This window comes from Garra rufa, chromosome 12 (genome assembly GCF_049309525.1).
Source record: "Garra rufa chromosome 12, GarRuf1.0, whole genome shotgun sequence".
Lineage (NCBI taxonomy): Eukaryota > Metazoa > Chordata > Actinopteri > Cypriniformes > Cyprinidae > Garra > Garra rufa.
Window position 1 is genome coordinate 42324097 of NC_133372.1, and position 18447 is coordinate 42342543.

General features: G+C 34.1%; 1 protein-coding gene across 2 annotated transcripts; it reads left to right on the forward strand.

Moving 5' to 3' along the window:
* Window positions 1-2112: 2112 nt before the first annotated feature.
* Window positions 2113-7650, forward strand: LOC141347391 (uncharacterized protein C3orf18 homolog). 2 transcript variants are annotated; one of them, XM_073852401.1, is made up of 5 exons: window positions 2113-2431; window positions 4100-4125; window positions 5139-5265; window positions 6680-6730; window positions 7444-7650. In XM_073852401.1, exons 1-4 carry the CDS (start codon window positions 2135-2137, stop codon window positions 6683-6685), a joined length of 456 nt encoding a protein of 151 aa, XP_073708502.1. In that variant the 5' UTR covers window positions 2113-2134; the 3' UTR covers window positions 6686-6730; window positions 7444-7650. The 2 variants fall into 2 exon arrangements, with proteins under 2 accessions (XP_073708502.1, XP_073708501.1); XM_073852400.1 differs by lacking the exon at window positions 6680-6730.
* The last annotated feature ends 10797 nt before the right edge of the window (window positions 7651-18447 follow it).

Sequence of the window (18447 nt, forward strand, 5' to 3'; positions counted from 1 at the left end):
CTGCTTTTGTAAACACAACAAAACACTGGACAAAAAGTATCATAAAAGTATAATAAAAGTAATCTGTATATGACTCATGCATAAGTCTTCAGAAGTCAAACAATAGCTTTGTGTGAGGAACATTATATGTATTATATGGCTTCAAAAGTTTTAATTCCATGATTTAACGAAAGTCATATAGATTTGGAATGATATAAAGATGAGTAAACGATAACTGAATTTTAGTTTTTTTTTTTTCACATGCCCCTTTAACTGCACAAGCAGTTCTTTGTGAATGAAGACAGGCTGCGGTTTAGGAGATTTCTACATTCTCATTCACATCCACCAACATCTCAACAGCAGATTCTCCTATTCTCTATTTTAAGCGTCGAACCTCGTTCCTGCCTCCAGCCCCCACATCCACAAACGCGCGTATACTCGGATCCTAACGGTTGTAGTGTGGAAGGAAGCTTGCGGTTTGCAAACAGTATCTTAAAAGCTCACACATCCATATGGTGTCCACAGGGTTTGTACTCTTGTACACACTCACTCATGTCTTGAACCCAGACTTTCAGTCAAGATCATGCAATCAAACACAGATTTTCTCACTGATAGAGCTACTGCTTTCCAAACATTAATGTATTTTAATCAATTTCTAATCGATTGGATGCTTTCAAATGAAGACTGAAGACTTCATAAAGTTTCTTAATTCAATCTCAGATGTTCATAAAGAAATAGAAAACTTCATTTAAAAAAAAAAGCTTCATGTTGGGTTTAGCACTTTCTTTTAGGAAAAAAAAAAGTTTCTAAAGAATACTTTTATCCATTAAGGATGCATTACATTGATCAAAAGTGCTTTTCTCTTGAACTTCTATGCATCAAACAATAGTGACAAAAAAGTATGGTGGTTTACAAAAATATGAAGCAAATCAGCATGTTAGGATGATTTCTGAAGGATCATGTGACACTGACGACTGGAGTAATCACAGGAATAAATTACATTTTACAAAATATTAATATAGAAAATAGTTATTTTAAATGTAAATAATATTTCACAATTTTACTGTTTTTATTGTATTTTTGGTCACATAAATGCAACCTTAGTGAGCAGAAGACAGATCTATAATTCTATATCTATATATTTTAAAAATCCATATTTTTTCACAAACAAAGACCCAAAATATATAGGACTCAATATATTATGACTGAAAAGAAACAAATTTATGGCTGTCGGTATAAAATAAAGTGATTAATTCCATTATTTTTAAACAGTCTTCAGAATGATGAAACATTATTAATGTTGAAAATATAAAAACCTAATAATTAGTGTTATAATCCTAGTAAAAATGTAATTGATTTAAAATGCATTTATTTTATACTAAGTATAGTTGAAGTCTATTAACATATTTACCGACATATCCCTTGAGACTTACTGATATAAAAAGTTGTAATTAAACTTTATTTGGAGTTCTACTTGTGCACAATGCACATTTCATAATATTAAGCCTAAAATATGTTTTAGTGGCACTAACATATGATCTAACATATGATCTTTAAATAATTTCGGTCTTCGGGTGCAAATTATTTAAAGTGTACCTAAAGTATACTTGCAATAGTTCCACTTTAGCATAATCAAATATACTTAAAGTGTATATTTAGTTGGACTTCAGCACTACTTCTGCACAATTAAAGTGCATTAAGTACAAAATTAATTGTTCCAATTTAGCAGACTTTAAATATACCAGTTTAGTATACTAACAGTACAAATGCAGGGTATTAACTACACAATATGTAAATGTATTTCTAGTATGCTTAGCATAAAATAAATTTATTTTAAATACATTTTAGTATATTTGTTTTTCACCAGGAAATATGTACTTATTATTTTTTACTTTATTTAATTTTTCCCCGTTTTTCTACTTTTCCATTGCCCACAAGCTACCCTAAGCTGTTAGTTGTCAGCATGTGAGCTCACTGTTTAAAAAACAAAGACAAATTGCGACTAACATTATATAATGTTCTTTCACAGGATTCTTGCAGGAGTTCAGGATCACCCTGAGCATCATGTCCGAGGCCTGCTGCAGGACTGAATCCCAGTAGGGTTGCCTTCGAAACGCACAAGGGCTCGCCTCCGCGACGGCGTCCTGCAAGAACCATGTCTCTGACCACCACCAAACCCGATATGTTCACCTCCACCCAAACCCTGACCCCGTTCCCGGCCCCCACACTCCCCCTCACCACCTTCATTCCCGTTCTCACAAGTTCAGCAGAGCCCAGAACTGAGCCGGAGAACGCGACGTCCAGGACCACCTTCCGCTCCGTCACGTCGTCCGCCAACGAGACCGGCCTGAACTCCACACAGCTGCCCGTCGCGTCAGTGGAAGGCGCCGGGATGGGGATGGTGCTTGTACCCTTTGGCATCATCACAGTTATTGGGCTGGCGGTTGTCGTGGTGAGCAAACTCGATGATAATGACAAAAAAAACGTCTTAAAGGGATAGTACTCATTTGCTCAAGTAGCGATCAAATAAGATGGATCAAAAGTGCCAGTAAAGACTTTACATTTGCTGCAAAAGATTTCCATTTCAAATAAATGCAATTCTTTTGAACTCATTACAGAATCCTCAAAGGAGTAGGCCTAGTTCACTTTCAGAACAAAAATTTACAGATAATGTACTCACCCCTTGTCATCCAAGATGTTCATGTCTTTCTTTCTTCAGTCATTAAGAAATTATGTTTTTTGAGGAAAACATTCCAGGATTTCTCTCCATTTAATGGACTTCTATGGTGCCCCGAGTTTAAACTTCCAAAATGCAGCTTCAAAGGGCTCTAAAGGATCCCAGCCGAGGAAGAAGGGTCTTATCTAGTGAAACGATCTGTTATTTTCTAAAAAAACATGTACAATTTATATACTTTTTAATCTCTACACAGAGTACACACCGAGCTAGACAAGACGAGCATTTGAGGTTAAAAAGTATATAAACTGTAATTTTTTTTAGAAAATAACCGATCGTTTTGCTAGACAAGACCCTTCTTTTGTCGGCTTTGATCGTTTAGAGACATTTGAAGCTGCATTTTGGAAGTTCAAACACCATAGAGCTCCATTATATGGAGAGAAATCCTGAAATGTTTTCCTCAAGAAGCATAATTTCCACAGTTCCCACAAAATATGAAAAGGCACAACTGTTTTCAACATAGATAATAATAAGAAATGTTTTTTTGAGCATTAAATCAGCATATTAGAATAATTTCTGAAGGATCATGTGATGCTGAAGACTGCAGTAATGATGCTGAAATTCAGATTTGTATTACAGGAATAAATTACATTTTTAAGTATAATCGAACAGAAAAGAGTTATTGTAAATTGTAAAAATATTTGTGACCCTGGACCACAAAACCAGTCACAAGAGTCATAAGTTTAAAATTGATATTTATGCATAATATGAAAGCTGAATAAATAAGATCAATGCAAATCCTAGCAATGCATATTACTAATCAAAAATTAAGTTTTGATATATTTACAGTAGGAAATTTACTAAATATCTTCATGGAACGTGATCTTAACTTAATATCCTAATGATTTTTAGCATAAAAGAAAAATTGATAATTTTGACCCATGCAATGTATTTTTGGCTATTGCTACAAATATACCTGTGCTACTTAAGGCTGGTTTTGTGGTCGGGGGTCACATTTCACAATATTACTGTTTTTACTGTATTTTTTCCCAAATAAATGCAGCATTTGTGAGCATAAAAGTCTTCTTTCAAAAACATTTAAGAAAATCTTAATTGAATTATTTTGAATTACTTGGATTGATTTAAAATGACCCTTTTTTTCTGACAATTTTTTTGAGTCATGTAATTTCCTAAGTCATACATATATATTTTAATTTATAGAATAGACGATTACAGACATTTGACTAGAATAGTGTACTTGCATTTTCCTCATGACTGCAATGCTTCACACTTGATTATTATTGATTTTTTTACGCTAATATGCTCACTCTAGATACGTTAGACTTTCTTGAACATTATAAAATGATTTGCCATTTTAATTGACTGAGAATGTAATATGTGATTCATGCATATATAACATTCATGCATTTTTCTTCTCCTCACCAGCTTCTGTACATCAGGAAAAAGAAAAGGTAAGAAATTGTACATTCCTGTATCACTCCACTACAATCTTAAAGGATTACTCCACTTCTAGAATAGAAATTTCCTGATAATTTACTCACCCCCATGTCATCCAAGAAATTCATGTCTTTCTTTCTTCAGTCGCAAAGAAATTGTTTTTTGAGGAAAACATTCTAGAATTTTTCTCCATAAGGTGCTCAATGGATTGAAGGTTAAAAATGCAGTTTCAATACAGCTCTAAACGATCCCAGCTTTGGAATAAGGGTCTTATCTAGTGAAACAATAGGTCATTTTATTAAAAGAAATTATATTTATACACTTTTTAACCACAAATTGTGTCTAGCTTTGCAATGCACATACTCTGTGCACTCTGGTTCAAAACAGTTAGGGTATGTCAAAAAACTCCCATCTCATTTTCTCCTCCAACTTCAAAATCATCCTACATCACTGCTTTACCTTTTTTTTGGAAAGGGCGTTTGACCTTCTTTGCATGTTCACTTTGTAAACATGAAATGGGAGTTTTTTGACATACCTTAACTGTCTTGAACCGGAGTACACAAAGTACGTACTGTATGTGCTTCGCAGAGCAAGACAAGACAAGCACTTGAGGTTAAAAAGTGTATAAATTGTAAATTCGTTTTAGAAAATAACCAATCGTTTGACTGGATAAAACTCTTATTCCTCGTCTGGGATCGTTTAGAGTCCTTTGTAGCTGCACTAAAACTGCATTTTTAACCTTCAATCCATTGAGCACCATTGAAGTCCACTATATGGAGAAAAATCCTGGAATGTTTTCCTCAAAAAACTTAATTTCCTTGCAACTGAAGAAAGACATGAACATCTCGGATGACATGGAGGTGAGAAAATTATCAGGACATTTTTATTTTGGAAGTGGAGTAATCCTTTAAAAAGCAAATGTGTTAATACAAGACTAAAAAACTCTTTTTGGTTCTAATTGAAACCCTTGATGCTTTCCTCATAGATCATGTCACTAATGAAGCTGTGATGGTTTTTCTCTATACAGGCTGGAGAAACTGAGACACCAGCTAATGCCCATGTATAACTTTGATCCAGCTGAAGAACAGGATGATCTAGAGCAGGAACTCTTGGACCACGGACGAGACGGAAGCCCAGCAGGACCAAACTCTAAAGTAAGAGAACAACACCACACGGACCAAAGGCAAAACATACAAACTAACTAAAATGTTAGGGCATACTAACTAAAATGTTACTTTTGTGTATAGATACAGTTCAAAAGTTTACATACACCTTGCAGAGTTTGCAAAATGTGATTTTTTTTTTTTACCAAAATAATACTGACCTGAATACGATATTTCACATAAAGGACTTTCACGTTTACATGTAGTCCACAAGCGAAAAGAAAAGTTGAATTTATAAAAATGACTTTAAAAATGTTTAAAAGTTTACACTTGATTCTTAATACTGTGTTGTTACCTGAATGATCCACAGCTGTGTTTTTTGTTTAGTGATAGTTGTTCATGAGTTCCTTGTTTGTCCTGAACAGTTAAACTGCCTGCTGTTCTTCAGAAAAATCCTTCAGGTCCCACAAATGTTTTGGTTTTCCAGCATTTTTGTGTATTTGAACCCTTTCTAACAATGACCGGATGATTTTGAGATCCATCTTTTCACACTGAGGACAACTGAGGGACTCATATGCAACTATTACAGAAGGTTCAAACACTCACTGATGCTCCAGAAGGAAACACGGTGCATTAAGAGCCTGGGGTAAAAACTTTTTGATTTTGAAGATCAGGGTAAATTTCACTCATTTCGTCCTCTGGGAAACCTGTAAGTATCTTCTGTAGCTTCCGAAGGGCAGTACTAAATGAAAAAAATTATATTAAGGCAAAATAAGAAAAATTTGAACATTTTCATTATTTCCAAAAGTATACACCCCCGGCTCTTAATGCATGTGTTTTCCTTCTGGAGCATCAGTGAGCGTTTAAACTTTCTGTAATAGCTGCATATGAGTCCCTCAGTTGTCCTCAGTGTGAAAAGATGGATCTCAAAATCATAGTCATTGTTGGAAAGGGATCAAATACACAAAATTGCTGAAAAACCAAAGAATTTGTGGGACCTGAATGATTTTTCTGAAGAACAGCGGGCAGTTTAACTGTTCAGGACAAACAAGGGTCTCAAAAACAATTATCACTAAATGAAGAAACAGCTGTGGATCATTCAGGTAACAAGTATTAAGAATAAAGTGTATGTTAACGTTTGAACAGGGTCATTTTAAATTAAATACAAATATAAATTCAACTATTATTTTCTCTTGTGGACTATATGTAAACGTCTTTTATGTGAACTATCTTATTTAGGTCAGTACTAAATAAAAAACATCAATTTTGTACGATCCCTCTCATTTTGGTATAATAATATTTTGCAGATTCTAAAAGATGTAAACTTTTGACTATAAGTGCAGATAGACAGATATAGATCTCTATAGATAGATAGATCACCATGGTGAGTCTGTCAAAATAATTTCTGCCATACATTTTTTTATTGCTATTTCTTAATTTTAGTACCATTCTCATTTCTTTTAAGTTCTGACACCAGGCCATGTGGTTTGTAATTTGTGGTAAAGTATTCGTCACTGTAAGTGTGTCAGTTGTCCATTTAATATCACTGATACTCCTCATCAATCTACAATTGTGACTGAATCCACATGAAACTCTCCTCCATTTGTGTTCTGGCACCAGGAGTCTCATTAGTCATATTTTCATACTGTCAACATTTTATTTTGCTAATTCATATTTGTGACCCTGGACCACAAAACCAGTCTCAAGTCGCTGGGGTATATTTGTAGCAATAGCCAAAAATACATTGTTTGGGTCAAAATTTTAGATTTTTCTTTTATGCCAAAAATCATTAGGAAATTAAGTAAAGATCATGTCTATGAAGATTTTTTGTAAAATTCCTACTGTAAATATATCAAAATGTAATTTTTGATTAATAATATGCATTGTTAAGAACTTAATTTGGACAACTTTAAAGGTGATTTTCTCAGTATTTAGATTTTTTTGCACCCACAGATTCCAGATTTTCAAATAAATGTATCTCGGCCAAATATTGTCCTATCCTAACAAACCATACATCAATAGAAAGCTTATTTATTGAGCTTTCAAATGATGTATACATCTCAGTTTTGTAAAATTTAACCTTATGACTGGTTTTGTGGTCCAGGGTCACATTTGTGCAACATTACATTGTAGAACTAGATTTACATTTGTATTAATTATATTCTATAATGTTCTACTGTTGATATCCTGTATTGTTTACTTACGTTCACTTTCTCTTTCCCACCACAGACACTGACCACAAGTCAAGGAACAACTCAAAAACCCAGTCGACTTGTTTTCACAGACGTGGCCGATGCCATTAATGCATGACGACAATTACATGTTGCACAGGAATAAAGGGACACAAAACTGGACGCTGGGATTCAGGAATATTTGCAGTAACGTTTGGTACGATATAGTACACTGTAAAAAATAAAATGTAAAACAGTGAGTTAATTGCTGCTTTCGTGGTTGATCATTTCTGAAACCAAAGTTACAACCTGCAGTGTTAAAGGAATATTTGCTGAAAATGTACTCACCCTCCGGACATCCAAGATGTAGCTGAGTTTGTTTCTTCATCAGAACAGATTTAAAGAAAAGTATGTGTCCAATGTGTCCTCTGCAGTGAATGGGTGCCATCAGAATGAAAGTCCAAAGAGCTGATAAAAACATTACAAAAATCCTCAAATAATTTACACCACTTCAGTCCATCAATTAACGTCTTGTGAAGCCAAAATCTGCATGTTTATAAGAAACAAAAATTCATCTGTTGTCCTCTCATCAAAATCCACCCACATATTTGTTTAGAACTGTTTTGGTTTATCTGTGCATATTTCTCTCCTGATTCAGACAACATGACTTTTTCACTGGAGAAAGTAATATTATGGATAGAGGACTTTTAACTTCCTTGTGGATTTTTGTGATGTTTTTATCAACTTTTTTGACCACTTTAGTTATGACAAAGAACATAAACCCAGAATCTGACAGAAATTATTGCAACAAATGAACAACGATGAGAATATTTTTTACAGCGTACAGTGACAAATAAGACATTACACAGTTTAAAGACACTTGATTAGAAATCAAAGTTTAAAAGAAGTTCTTCACTACAGAAATCAGCTAAATCTGTCGAACAGCTGTGAACACTCATGCAACACAGACTTTATTTTCATAGATTGTCTGGAGACCTAAGACTCACTAAGAGCCTCATTCATGAAACAGAACAAATGGTTTGTAAAATGTGCCTAATGTGACAATTTATGAAAGAATGATTTTAGAAATGCTGAATGAGGCTCATTAGTAATGTTTTTTTTAAAGAAGGGACTCTGAATGCAACCCTAAAACCCTTTGTTTGAGAAATCTTTATTAGTTTTTTGAATGAGACATGGTTTATTATTTATTCACAGCTAAAAGTGTTCTTTGAACTTTCCCTTTAAAGCTTTCAAAGCTTTAAAGTTACTTTTGTTTAGTTTAAATTGTGATGAAGTGTCAGCCATTTAAAAGACAGTATTATAAAGATCTTCCATGTGACATGAACTCACTGCTTCGGTTCATGTTCTGTCACTGAGCTTGTGAATCTGCATAAATGATGAATGATGACTGATTACACAAGATTTACAATGAAAGAAGTGATTTTTTTGTGTGTGCGTGTGTGGCTGTGTAGATGAAATAGAAAAATATAATAATTCTTTGTGCACCACAAACCAGCGGTGGATCATTTTAAAGACATTTTTAACTTTTATGACAATGAAGGACAAAATAAAAAAGGATATTTACACTATAAACTGTGCTGATGTGTTCTTGAAAACTAGGGAATCAATTATGATAAATGCAATGAAGACAATAACTGATGGATCTTGTAAACTTGTCTCAAACAGGAACTTTATTCACTGACATACAGTCACATAAACAGCTTTACTGGCCTTTGAAGAATATAAAAAAAGAGGTAAGTTACCTGAGCCTGTATTCATGAGGCACATTTTCAAAAAAAAAAAAATCAAAAAATTATCCATTATACCTGTTTTGAAGTGCATCTACTGTATGTGAACTGTAATATTTAACACAACTGTACCGTCAATAGGAAATGCTTTAAACTTCAGTAATGTTTTTAAACATCATTCCAGCGCAATAACACAATTCATAGCAGTAAAAATCAGACTTGATGATTCAAAAATATGCAAGTTATGAAAATATAGTGCCAAAATGTTATCTTGTTCCAGAGCCACTGACAACATATGCATTTAAAAATGACAAGTAATCCATTGTCTAGTTAGTACGTATGAGCAAATAAAATCATTGAGGTTTCTGACGTTGAGGTACTGAATTTCACCAGCATCATGTTGTGAATTATAATGATTGTTGTTTGTGAACAGATGCATTTGAATCTATTGTGTCTACTGTAAACATTAAAATAAAACAAGAACATTGTACATTAAGACCAATCATTTAAAAAATTGCAGCATTTGAGTGAGAAGTCCATTCCAAACTTTGGCAATATAATGTTTCCAGAATCCTGAGATTAAACAAACCTAATATAACCCAATATAACAGTTTCTACATTTTATTATCTTTGGATTTTCAAATTCCCCTTTAATCGCAAGATCTTGAACGTTATTGATGAAATGCCTTGAGAAAAACAATTCTGACCGCCAAATTGTGCACAATAAAATGTGTTTTAAATTTAAATTTGATTTCTAGTTGACTTCAAAGAAAGAGTTTACCCAAAAATGACAAATTAGCTGATCATTTAAACACCTTCAGGTTATCCAAGTCATGGAAACAGATTTGAAGAAATGTATCATTGCATTAATTGCTCACCAACAGATCCTCTGCAGTGAATGGGTGCTGTCAGAAAGAGAGTCCAAACAGCGGATATAAACATTACAATAATTCACAAGTAACCCACACCACTCCAGTCCATCAATTAACATCTTGTGAAGCCAAAAGCTGTGTATTGTTTGGTTTTTATACAATACTTCATTGTTTAGAAGTATAAAAAACGTCCAAAACAGTTCTAAACAAATATGTTGCTGTATTTTTATGTGAATGGACAACAACGGATGGACTTTTTCAATGGAGGCAGTTATTATGAACTCATATTTTAGCCAGAAGAACACCTTAATGATGGATTTGTTCCTTACAAATTCCAGTTTTTCACTTCACAAGATGTTAATTGATGGACTAAAGTGGTTACTTGTGGATTACTGTGATGTTTTTATCAGCTGTTTGGACTCTCATTCTGACGGCACCCATTCACTGCAGAGGAATCCATTGGTGAGCAAGTGATGTAATGCTAAATTTCTCAAAACCTGTTCTATTGAAGAAGCAAACTCATCTGCATAGAGACAGAGCGACACACGTCATGATCTGAAAACCATGCCCAACGGGGGGGGGAAACAATCCAACGCTCTCCATTGACTTTGTATTGCGGGAAGCTGCCTCCTTGTCATTTCTGACTTACAACAAAAATCAGAACAGCGTCTAAAATCTGCTATGTGACGAGGTGTACAGTAAACAAGCTAAAAAGCACAGAACTACGTTTTTAAGCACACAAAAGTAGAGCGCAACGTGTTTTATTATTCTGAGAACTACGCCCGCTGAAGGGAAATTTAATGGCAACAGTAGACATTCATTATTTAACCATGTCAAATCATTATTTCACCACCCTGAAAGGAGGAGATATATTGAGAAACTAAATGTTATATGTCAGTGCTCCTTTTCCTTACCTTCCTTTTGTTGGAGAAATGATCCAAACTGAATGGCTCAACGTGAAATACCCTGACATTTACAGCTATTTGTGTCCTTAAACACACGTTTTTTGGGTCGACAGCTTATAAAAACGTAGTTATGAGTTTTTTAGCTTGTTTACTGTACACCTTGTCTTATAGCAGCTTTTAGCCATTGTTCTGTTTTTTGTTATAAGTCAGAAATGACAGGGAGTCCGCTTCCCGCAATATAAAGTTTTCCCCGGTGTGGGCGTGGCCTAAATGTGATCTGTCCCTATCTTGGATAGTTACATTTTCAGCAAATGTTCACTTTTGGGTGAACTACTTGTTTTAGAATCCAGATAAGAAAAAAATATTATTTTCAGTTTTTAAATGGCAGTGTAACTTGCATACACTGCCCAACGTAAAAACTTGTGAAGGTAGTATACAGATTTTAGGGTCACTTTTGAAATTAAACAATGTAGTCTGATCTTTCCAAGGGAACATAGCGAGCACTGGCACATTTTCACTTGTTACAGTGTAAGTGGAGGCAGTTGAGATGCAGAATTACCCCTGATGTAGTATCAAAGTAAACATTGAGGTAGTTTTAGTCGCTCTCCTGTGATGTTAACGCAGCAGGCGGAGTCTGAATGGGCGGCTCCTCCGTTGACTCCGCCCCTTGAACTGCAGGATCAGGCTGGGTGGAGAGGAAAGAGAACACATGAGGAATGCGTTTGCACGTAGATGTGCGTGCAAGACCTGAGAATCACGACAGTTGGTACAGGAAACCAAGAAACGTAAGGAACGGTACTAGGTTTCCCTTAAACACACTTGAGTCATTTATTTCTGTACTAACCGGAGAACTGTATGAGTAACAGGGAGTTTTACACGGTTTCTAAACACATCTCTCTTTCATTTTAAAAAGAACTGCAACTCTTGACTCTCTGCTTGACATGTTTATCAGGTTAAGTGTTTAACGGAATGAGACGATTCTCATGCAGGACTATTCATTTTGTTCATTATGGTTTGCAGGGTTGCAAATAACTAATCTATATGATCGATAATGAAAATAATCGACTCGACTAATCGGGTTTCATTACTGAATCGAGTCATTTCAATGAAAACTCTAGTATTCCTATGAAGTGAGCACTAATTGTAAGGGCTTTTTTTTTTGTAAAGAAATTGCTACTTTAATTTATGCATTGAATATACAGCTAAGACATTTATAATGTTACAAAACATTTCTACTTCAAATAAATACTGTTCTTTTGAACTTTGTAGTCATCAAAGAGTCCTGATTTTTTTAATTAGTTTTCACAAAAATATTAAGCAGCACAACTGATTTCAACATTGATTATAGTAACAAATTAGCATCTTAGAATCATTTCTGAAGGATCACGTGACACTGAAGACTGCAGTAATGATGCTGAAAATTCAGCTTTGCATCACAGGAATAAATTACATTTTAAAATATATATTACAATAGAAAATATTTTTTTTAATATTGTAATATTTTTTACAATATTGCTGTTTTTATTTTAATAATTGCAGCCTTTCTGGGCATTTATTTTTGTATATTGTTTAAATATTTTGATGCTGGAAATGATTTTTGAATTTTTTACCTGCTGTTCTTCCCGATGAACGGTCTTCTGAGGCTATAAATTAAAGAAACAAGAATGTGAGAGGAAAATGACACATTTCTACCTTTAAAATTGGATTTGTTCACTAACATCTTGCCACTTGTTTTAATTTCACTCTCTCCAACTCAACGCAAAAACAGCAAAACAGGATATTTAACAAGAAAAGAATAAAGTTTTTTTTGCCATTATATGCACTTAATAATAACACCAGGAATATCCAGCAAATAAATATGGTAATGTTACAAAATAGAAAAAGGGATTGTGTTTACCATTTACAAATGCTAACCTGCAAAACCCCCTCATTTATTATAATTTTCAGGACATATACACAAGCAGGAAAAAGTATTGGAACAGTAAATTTTTTTATATTTTTTAAAGAAGTTAGGATTGCTTGAAATTTATTTAGGAGGATTGAATTTATTTGTTTCAAAGTACAGCAAAAACAGTAACATTTTAAAATATTTTTACTATTTAAAATAACTGTTTTCTATTTGAGTATATTTTAAAATGTATTTATTCCTGTGATTTCAAAGCTGAATTTTTAGCATCATTACTCCAGTCACATCAACCTTTAGAAATCATTCTAATATTCTGATACTTGCTGCTCAAAAACATGTACTATTATTATTATTGTTGAAAACAGCAGAGTAGAAATTTTTCAGGTTTCTTTGATGAATGGAAAGTTCAGAAGAACAGCATTTATCTGAAATAGAAATCTTTTGTAACATTATAAATGTCTTTATCATTACTTTGAAAGAATTTAAAGCATCCTTGCCAAATAAAAGTATTAAATTCTATCATTTCTTTCCCAATTTAAAAAAAAACTCCAAGCTTTTAAAAGGTATAGTGTATAATGTTACAAAAGTGTTTTATTTCAGATCAATGCTGATCTTTGGATCTTTCTGTTCATGAAAAAGTACTCAACTGTTTTAAAAGTTGATAATAATAGCAATAATAAATGTTTCTTGAACATCAGCATATTAGAGTGATTTCTGAAGGAGCATGTGACACTGAAGACTGGAGTAATGATGCCCAAAATTCAGCTTTGCATCACAGAAATAAATTGCATTTTGAAAACATATTTAAATAGAAAACATTTAAATTATAATAATATTTTGAATCATATAAATGCAGGCTTGGTGAGCAGAAGAGATTTCTTTAAAAAACATTAAAAGTCTTACTGTTCAAAAACTTTTAACTGGTAGTGTATTTTTTAATACATATAAATGTTATATTTCAGTTCATCAGCTGCTGATTTAATTATGCTGCAGAGTTTAAAAGAAAGTCTGTTTGATTCTCACCCATTTTCTTGGTCTACCTCGAGGTCTCCGTTCTCTAGGTGGCTCTACCTACATCCGAAAACAGATAAAGGAAAGGAGAGAGCATGTTATATGTTATGTCTGAACAAGCATCATTCAGCCTAAGTTTAGGTGCTCTCCAGTAAGTTCTCTTACTTTGGTAGTGACCCGCTGGTCTTTATTTTTACTGCCTCTTGGCCTTCCTCTCGGCCTCTTGGGAGCAGAAGCTTCAACAGGCTCCTGAGGGATTCAGTTCACTTGGTTTTAATTCATTTATTCCAGTTCTTCTAATCGTTTATTCCATCTGTCTATCGATCTAATCTATCACCATCATTGCATCTCTCTGACCTGTGGTTCTTTGCGAGGTCGTCCTCTCCCGCGTTTGGGAGCTGGCGTCTCTTCCTCTGGGGCCGCTGCCTCAATCTGACCTGCTCCAGTCTCCTCCACATCCATCCTGATCCTCAAACATACATGGACACACACAACCTGCGAAAATATAGTGTTAAAGCCAACAAAATTACAAAATAAAGCAGAGAGCTCTTTATTTTGTAATACTGACCAGCTGAGATAATTGTATTACGTCAGCAAAAGACAGTGAGGAGTCATATGAAACCAGCACAGCTTCTGTATGTAGGTCACTTATAGTTTAATCTCAATTATGCATACATATTTTACTCAGTACTTGTTGCATATGAATGCATCTAAAAAGAAAACATGCAACTACTTACTAACTTACAAAAAAATCATTGTGGTTTGAGGTGTAAGAGGTTTAACTCAAACCAAATTATACCACAACTTGCGTTACACCTTCAACAGTCTTATATATTTCTTATCTTTCTCATAATTAACTTCTCAACTTCAACAGTCATTGCTGTTCTGACATCATCTCAATTCCTACAATGACTCAGACATTAGTCATAATTTTAACAGTGACATCCTGGGGTGTGAGAATATGAAATTCAACAGAAATGAAGTCTCTCTTTCTCTCTCTCTATATATATATATCATGAGGCTATAAAACCAAAGAAAAAAATGAGAGTCATTTCTAGTGTCTAAAAGTGGCAGAAGTATTCACTAGTATTCACTCCAGACACTTCGGCATGTTCATGTGATATGTAATTTACTGGCCATGAATGTATATACACATGCATTTCATCAATGACAGCTTATTTAACCCCTGCTGGCAGAGAAGGATCTTCTAGGAGCCTGTTCAATGGCATCTATTCACATAAAACAACTTTCCATGTTCCTCTCATGCATATATAACTAACCGCTCTACGCCATAAACCGCTCAGTGGCTACTAATAAGTAGACCGAATGAGCTTTACATGCGGCAGTGCTATTGTATGGTATTTAAAAGTCAATGTAAGGTACTTCATTTCCATTATGGTATGTTACAAACAACAACAGGGTTTTTCCATGTATAGATTGGGGTATAAGGTACTTTTTGTACCAGGAAGAAAAATAAGTACTATAGCATCGCCACATTATACAAAAAGTACCAAACAGTATGGCTTTATCACGTGGTTAAGCAAATGCTTGGAAGTACCACAGAGTACTATGTAAATACAGTGCTACAAGAATTTCAGTACTACAGTACAATAATATTTAAATGGTCTGGAAAGGCGGTAAATGCAAACAAGCTATTCTGTGTGTTGTTTTAGTGGTCTTTAAGTTCTTTTTCCATATGGTGGGCAATTACGACAGCCCACATTCTTCGCATACTTTCAGACCTACAGAAAAATGTAGCCAGTGGTCGTGAACTACAGAGCGTAACGAGCACGCTTGTGGTGTCCTGAGGATGTAAACACAGCCCTAGCAACATTTAAACAGGGAGAAACAAAATATTAAAGACACTACAACAACAACAACAACCTCAGAGGCCACAGACGAGAAAAACGTCAGTGATAAACACAACAACAAAGTTAAAATAACTAAATGTAACTACAAGTATGTTGGCATTGCTGTGTTTTTGTGGACAGGTTACCATGGTAGTACAGTTTTGGACATACCACATGGTAACTCCTTACTATTATTTTAAGTTCTATGTAAATATTGCGGTATATCAATATGGTGTGGTATATTTTTGGTATACCACGGTAATATCAAAGTACTATAAAATACCTCTGATACTGTACACATATTTTGCTAAACTGTACCATGGTAGAGTGAAAGTATTAGATATAATTTGTATATGCCATAATACTAAAACATTATGTATTTATACGGTCCAACAAGGTACTTTCAAGAATAACAGGGTATCTTAATTTAAAATGTGTATTTAATTATCAGTATTTTCCATTAAAAGTATCAAAAAGAATGGTTATTTTTTTTAAACGTAATATGCGATCTCAAAAACTTGTTTTACTGACATGAAACCTGCGATATCCAGATACTAATGCCATCAGATTTCTCTCTCAATACTAATAACAAGACAACTCTAGCATAAACCAAATTAATTTGTAATAAAAACAATGTCATACGTTATAAACACCACAATTAGACCACTTTACCTCTTTCGTCGTCCTCAGCACTCCGCGTTCACCTGGAGCAGCGGCTCGCGTGTGATGAGACCGCGAGTATGTACATCAACATAACATGATTGACATCATATCTCGCCCCGCCTCTTTTACGCCAGATGCTCACGTCAACCATTCTCTGACTGACTAACTAAAAGCGCCACGCCTCATTTTGCACATCTGCTTGCCTATGCAGCTCTTCTGTTGCTGTTTGTAATGGCATTTCTATGCCTGTCTTCATCGCTTCCTTTTTAACAAGACTGCTCGCGATGCCGCAAGCGCTTTGATTGGTCGACTGGATGCTGACGTCAGGCTGGGTGCGTTTTGGTTGATCGCGTCGCGTTTTCTTGCGCGTAGACTGCTATGGGTTAACAGTGGTTCGTACAGTCTGGCGTCGCGTTGCAAATACACTAGTCATAAATGAATAAAAGACAGGTGCTAAACACTGACAACACGATTTGTAAGCATTCACACAAGTGATAGGCAGCTTACTATATTATTATATCGCTGCCTCAGTGACGCGACCATAAATAATAATAAAAACGTCAAGGAATGAATAATAAGGGATTTTTTTCATCCTAAATGAGTATTAAAGACAACAGAATTAGTCATTAGTTACAAAGAATGAGAAAGCACTAGCAAAAGTACCCAAAAGTACCATGGTAGCCTATTACCAGTGTTGGGGAAAGTTACTTTTAAAAAGTAATGCATTGCAATATTGAGATACCCTAAAAAAGTAACTATTACGTTACTTAGGCTACTTTTTATAGAAAGTAATGCGTTACGTTACTTTTTGCGTTACATTTACAATCTGGGCAGGGCTTGCTTGTTTGTTTTTAATATAAAAAGTTATATTTTTTGGTAAAAGTAAAAGCCTTTTTACACCAAAAGCCTCAGGCTTAGAGAAAAGTAAATTGATGTCTGTACAGTAGACTGCAGAAAAAAATGTCAACTCTTCAGCAATTAAAAAAAAGGTAAAACAAGTGTTAGATTATCTTGAGTATTTTTTGCTTATTAGTATGGATGAATTGGATCATCAAATGTCAGTTGCAAAGACATTGGTTAATAAAATGGGATTGAATACATAAAGGATAGTTGTATTATTTAACATTTAATGATTGCAGGTTTGCATTGAATTTGTTTTTATTCATTTTGAGGAATACTGTATCTGTTTTTTTGTTTTTGTTTTAGTGAGTGAGATGAATTGATGAATGTTCACATAGAACTGAAGTAACATCTTACAATTTCTCTCAAGATGGGGAGAGGAGAGCTTTTAATCAATAAGGAAAAGTAACTGGCATTACTTATTTGAAAAATTAACTCAGATATTTTCTTGTCAATTAAAAAGTAATGTGTAACTTTATAGTTGGAAAAAGTAATATTATTACGTAACTTGTGTTTTGATATATCATTGTGTTTATATGGTATGTCCAAGAATACTATGTCCCCCCCCCCCCCAAAATAAAATAAAAAACATAGTACCATGCTACTATGTATACTAAATATAGGCAGTAAACTACTGTTTTGGATGATGCAATATATGTGACCCTGGACAACAAAACCAGTCATAAGTGTCAGTTTTTTTAAAATTGAGATTTATGCATCATCTGAATAAGCTGAACAAATAAGTTTTCAATTGATGTATAGTTTGCTACTGATAGGACAATATTTGGTTGAGATACAACCATTTGAGGAATCTGACTCTGGCCCACAAAACAAGTTATAAGGGAAAATTAAGATTTATATATCATCTTAAAGCTGAATAAATAAGATTTTAGGATTGCTGAGCTTGTTAGGATAACAATATTTGGCTGAGATGCAACTATTTGAAAATCTGAAATCTGCCAAAAAAAAAAAAAAAAATACTGAGAAAATCGCCTTTAAATTTGTCCAAATTAAGCTCTTAGCAATGCATATTACTAATCAAAAATTAAGTTTTTAAATATTTAAGGTAGGAAATTTACAAAATATCTTCATGGAACATTATCTTTAATATCCTAATGATTTTTGGCACAAAAGAAAAATCGATAACTTTGATCCAAACAATGTATTTTTGGCTATGAATATGCCCATACTACTTATGACTGGTTTT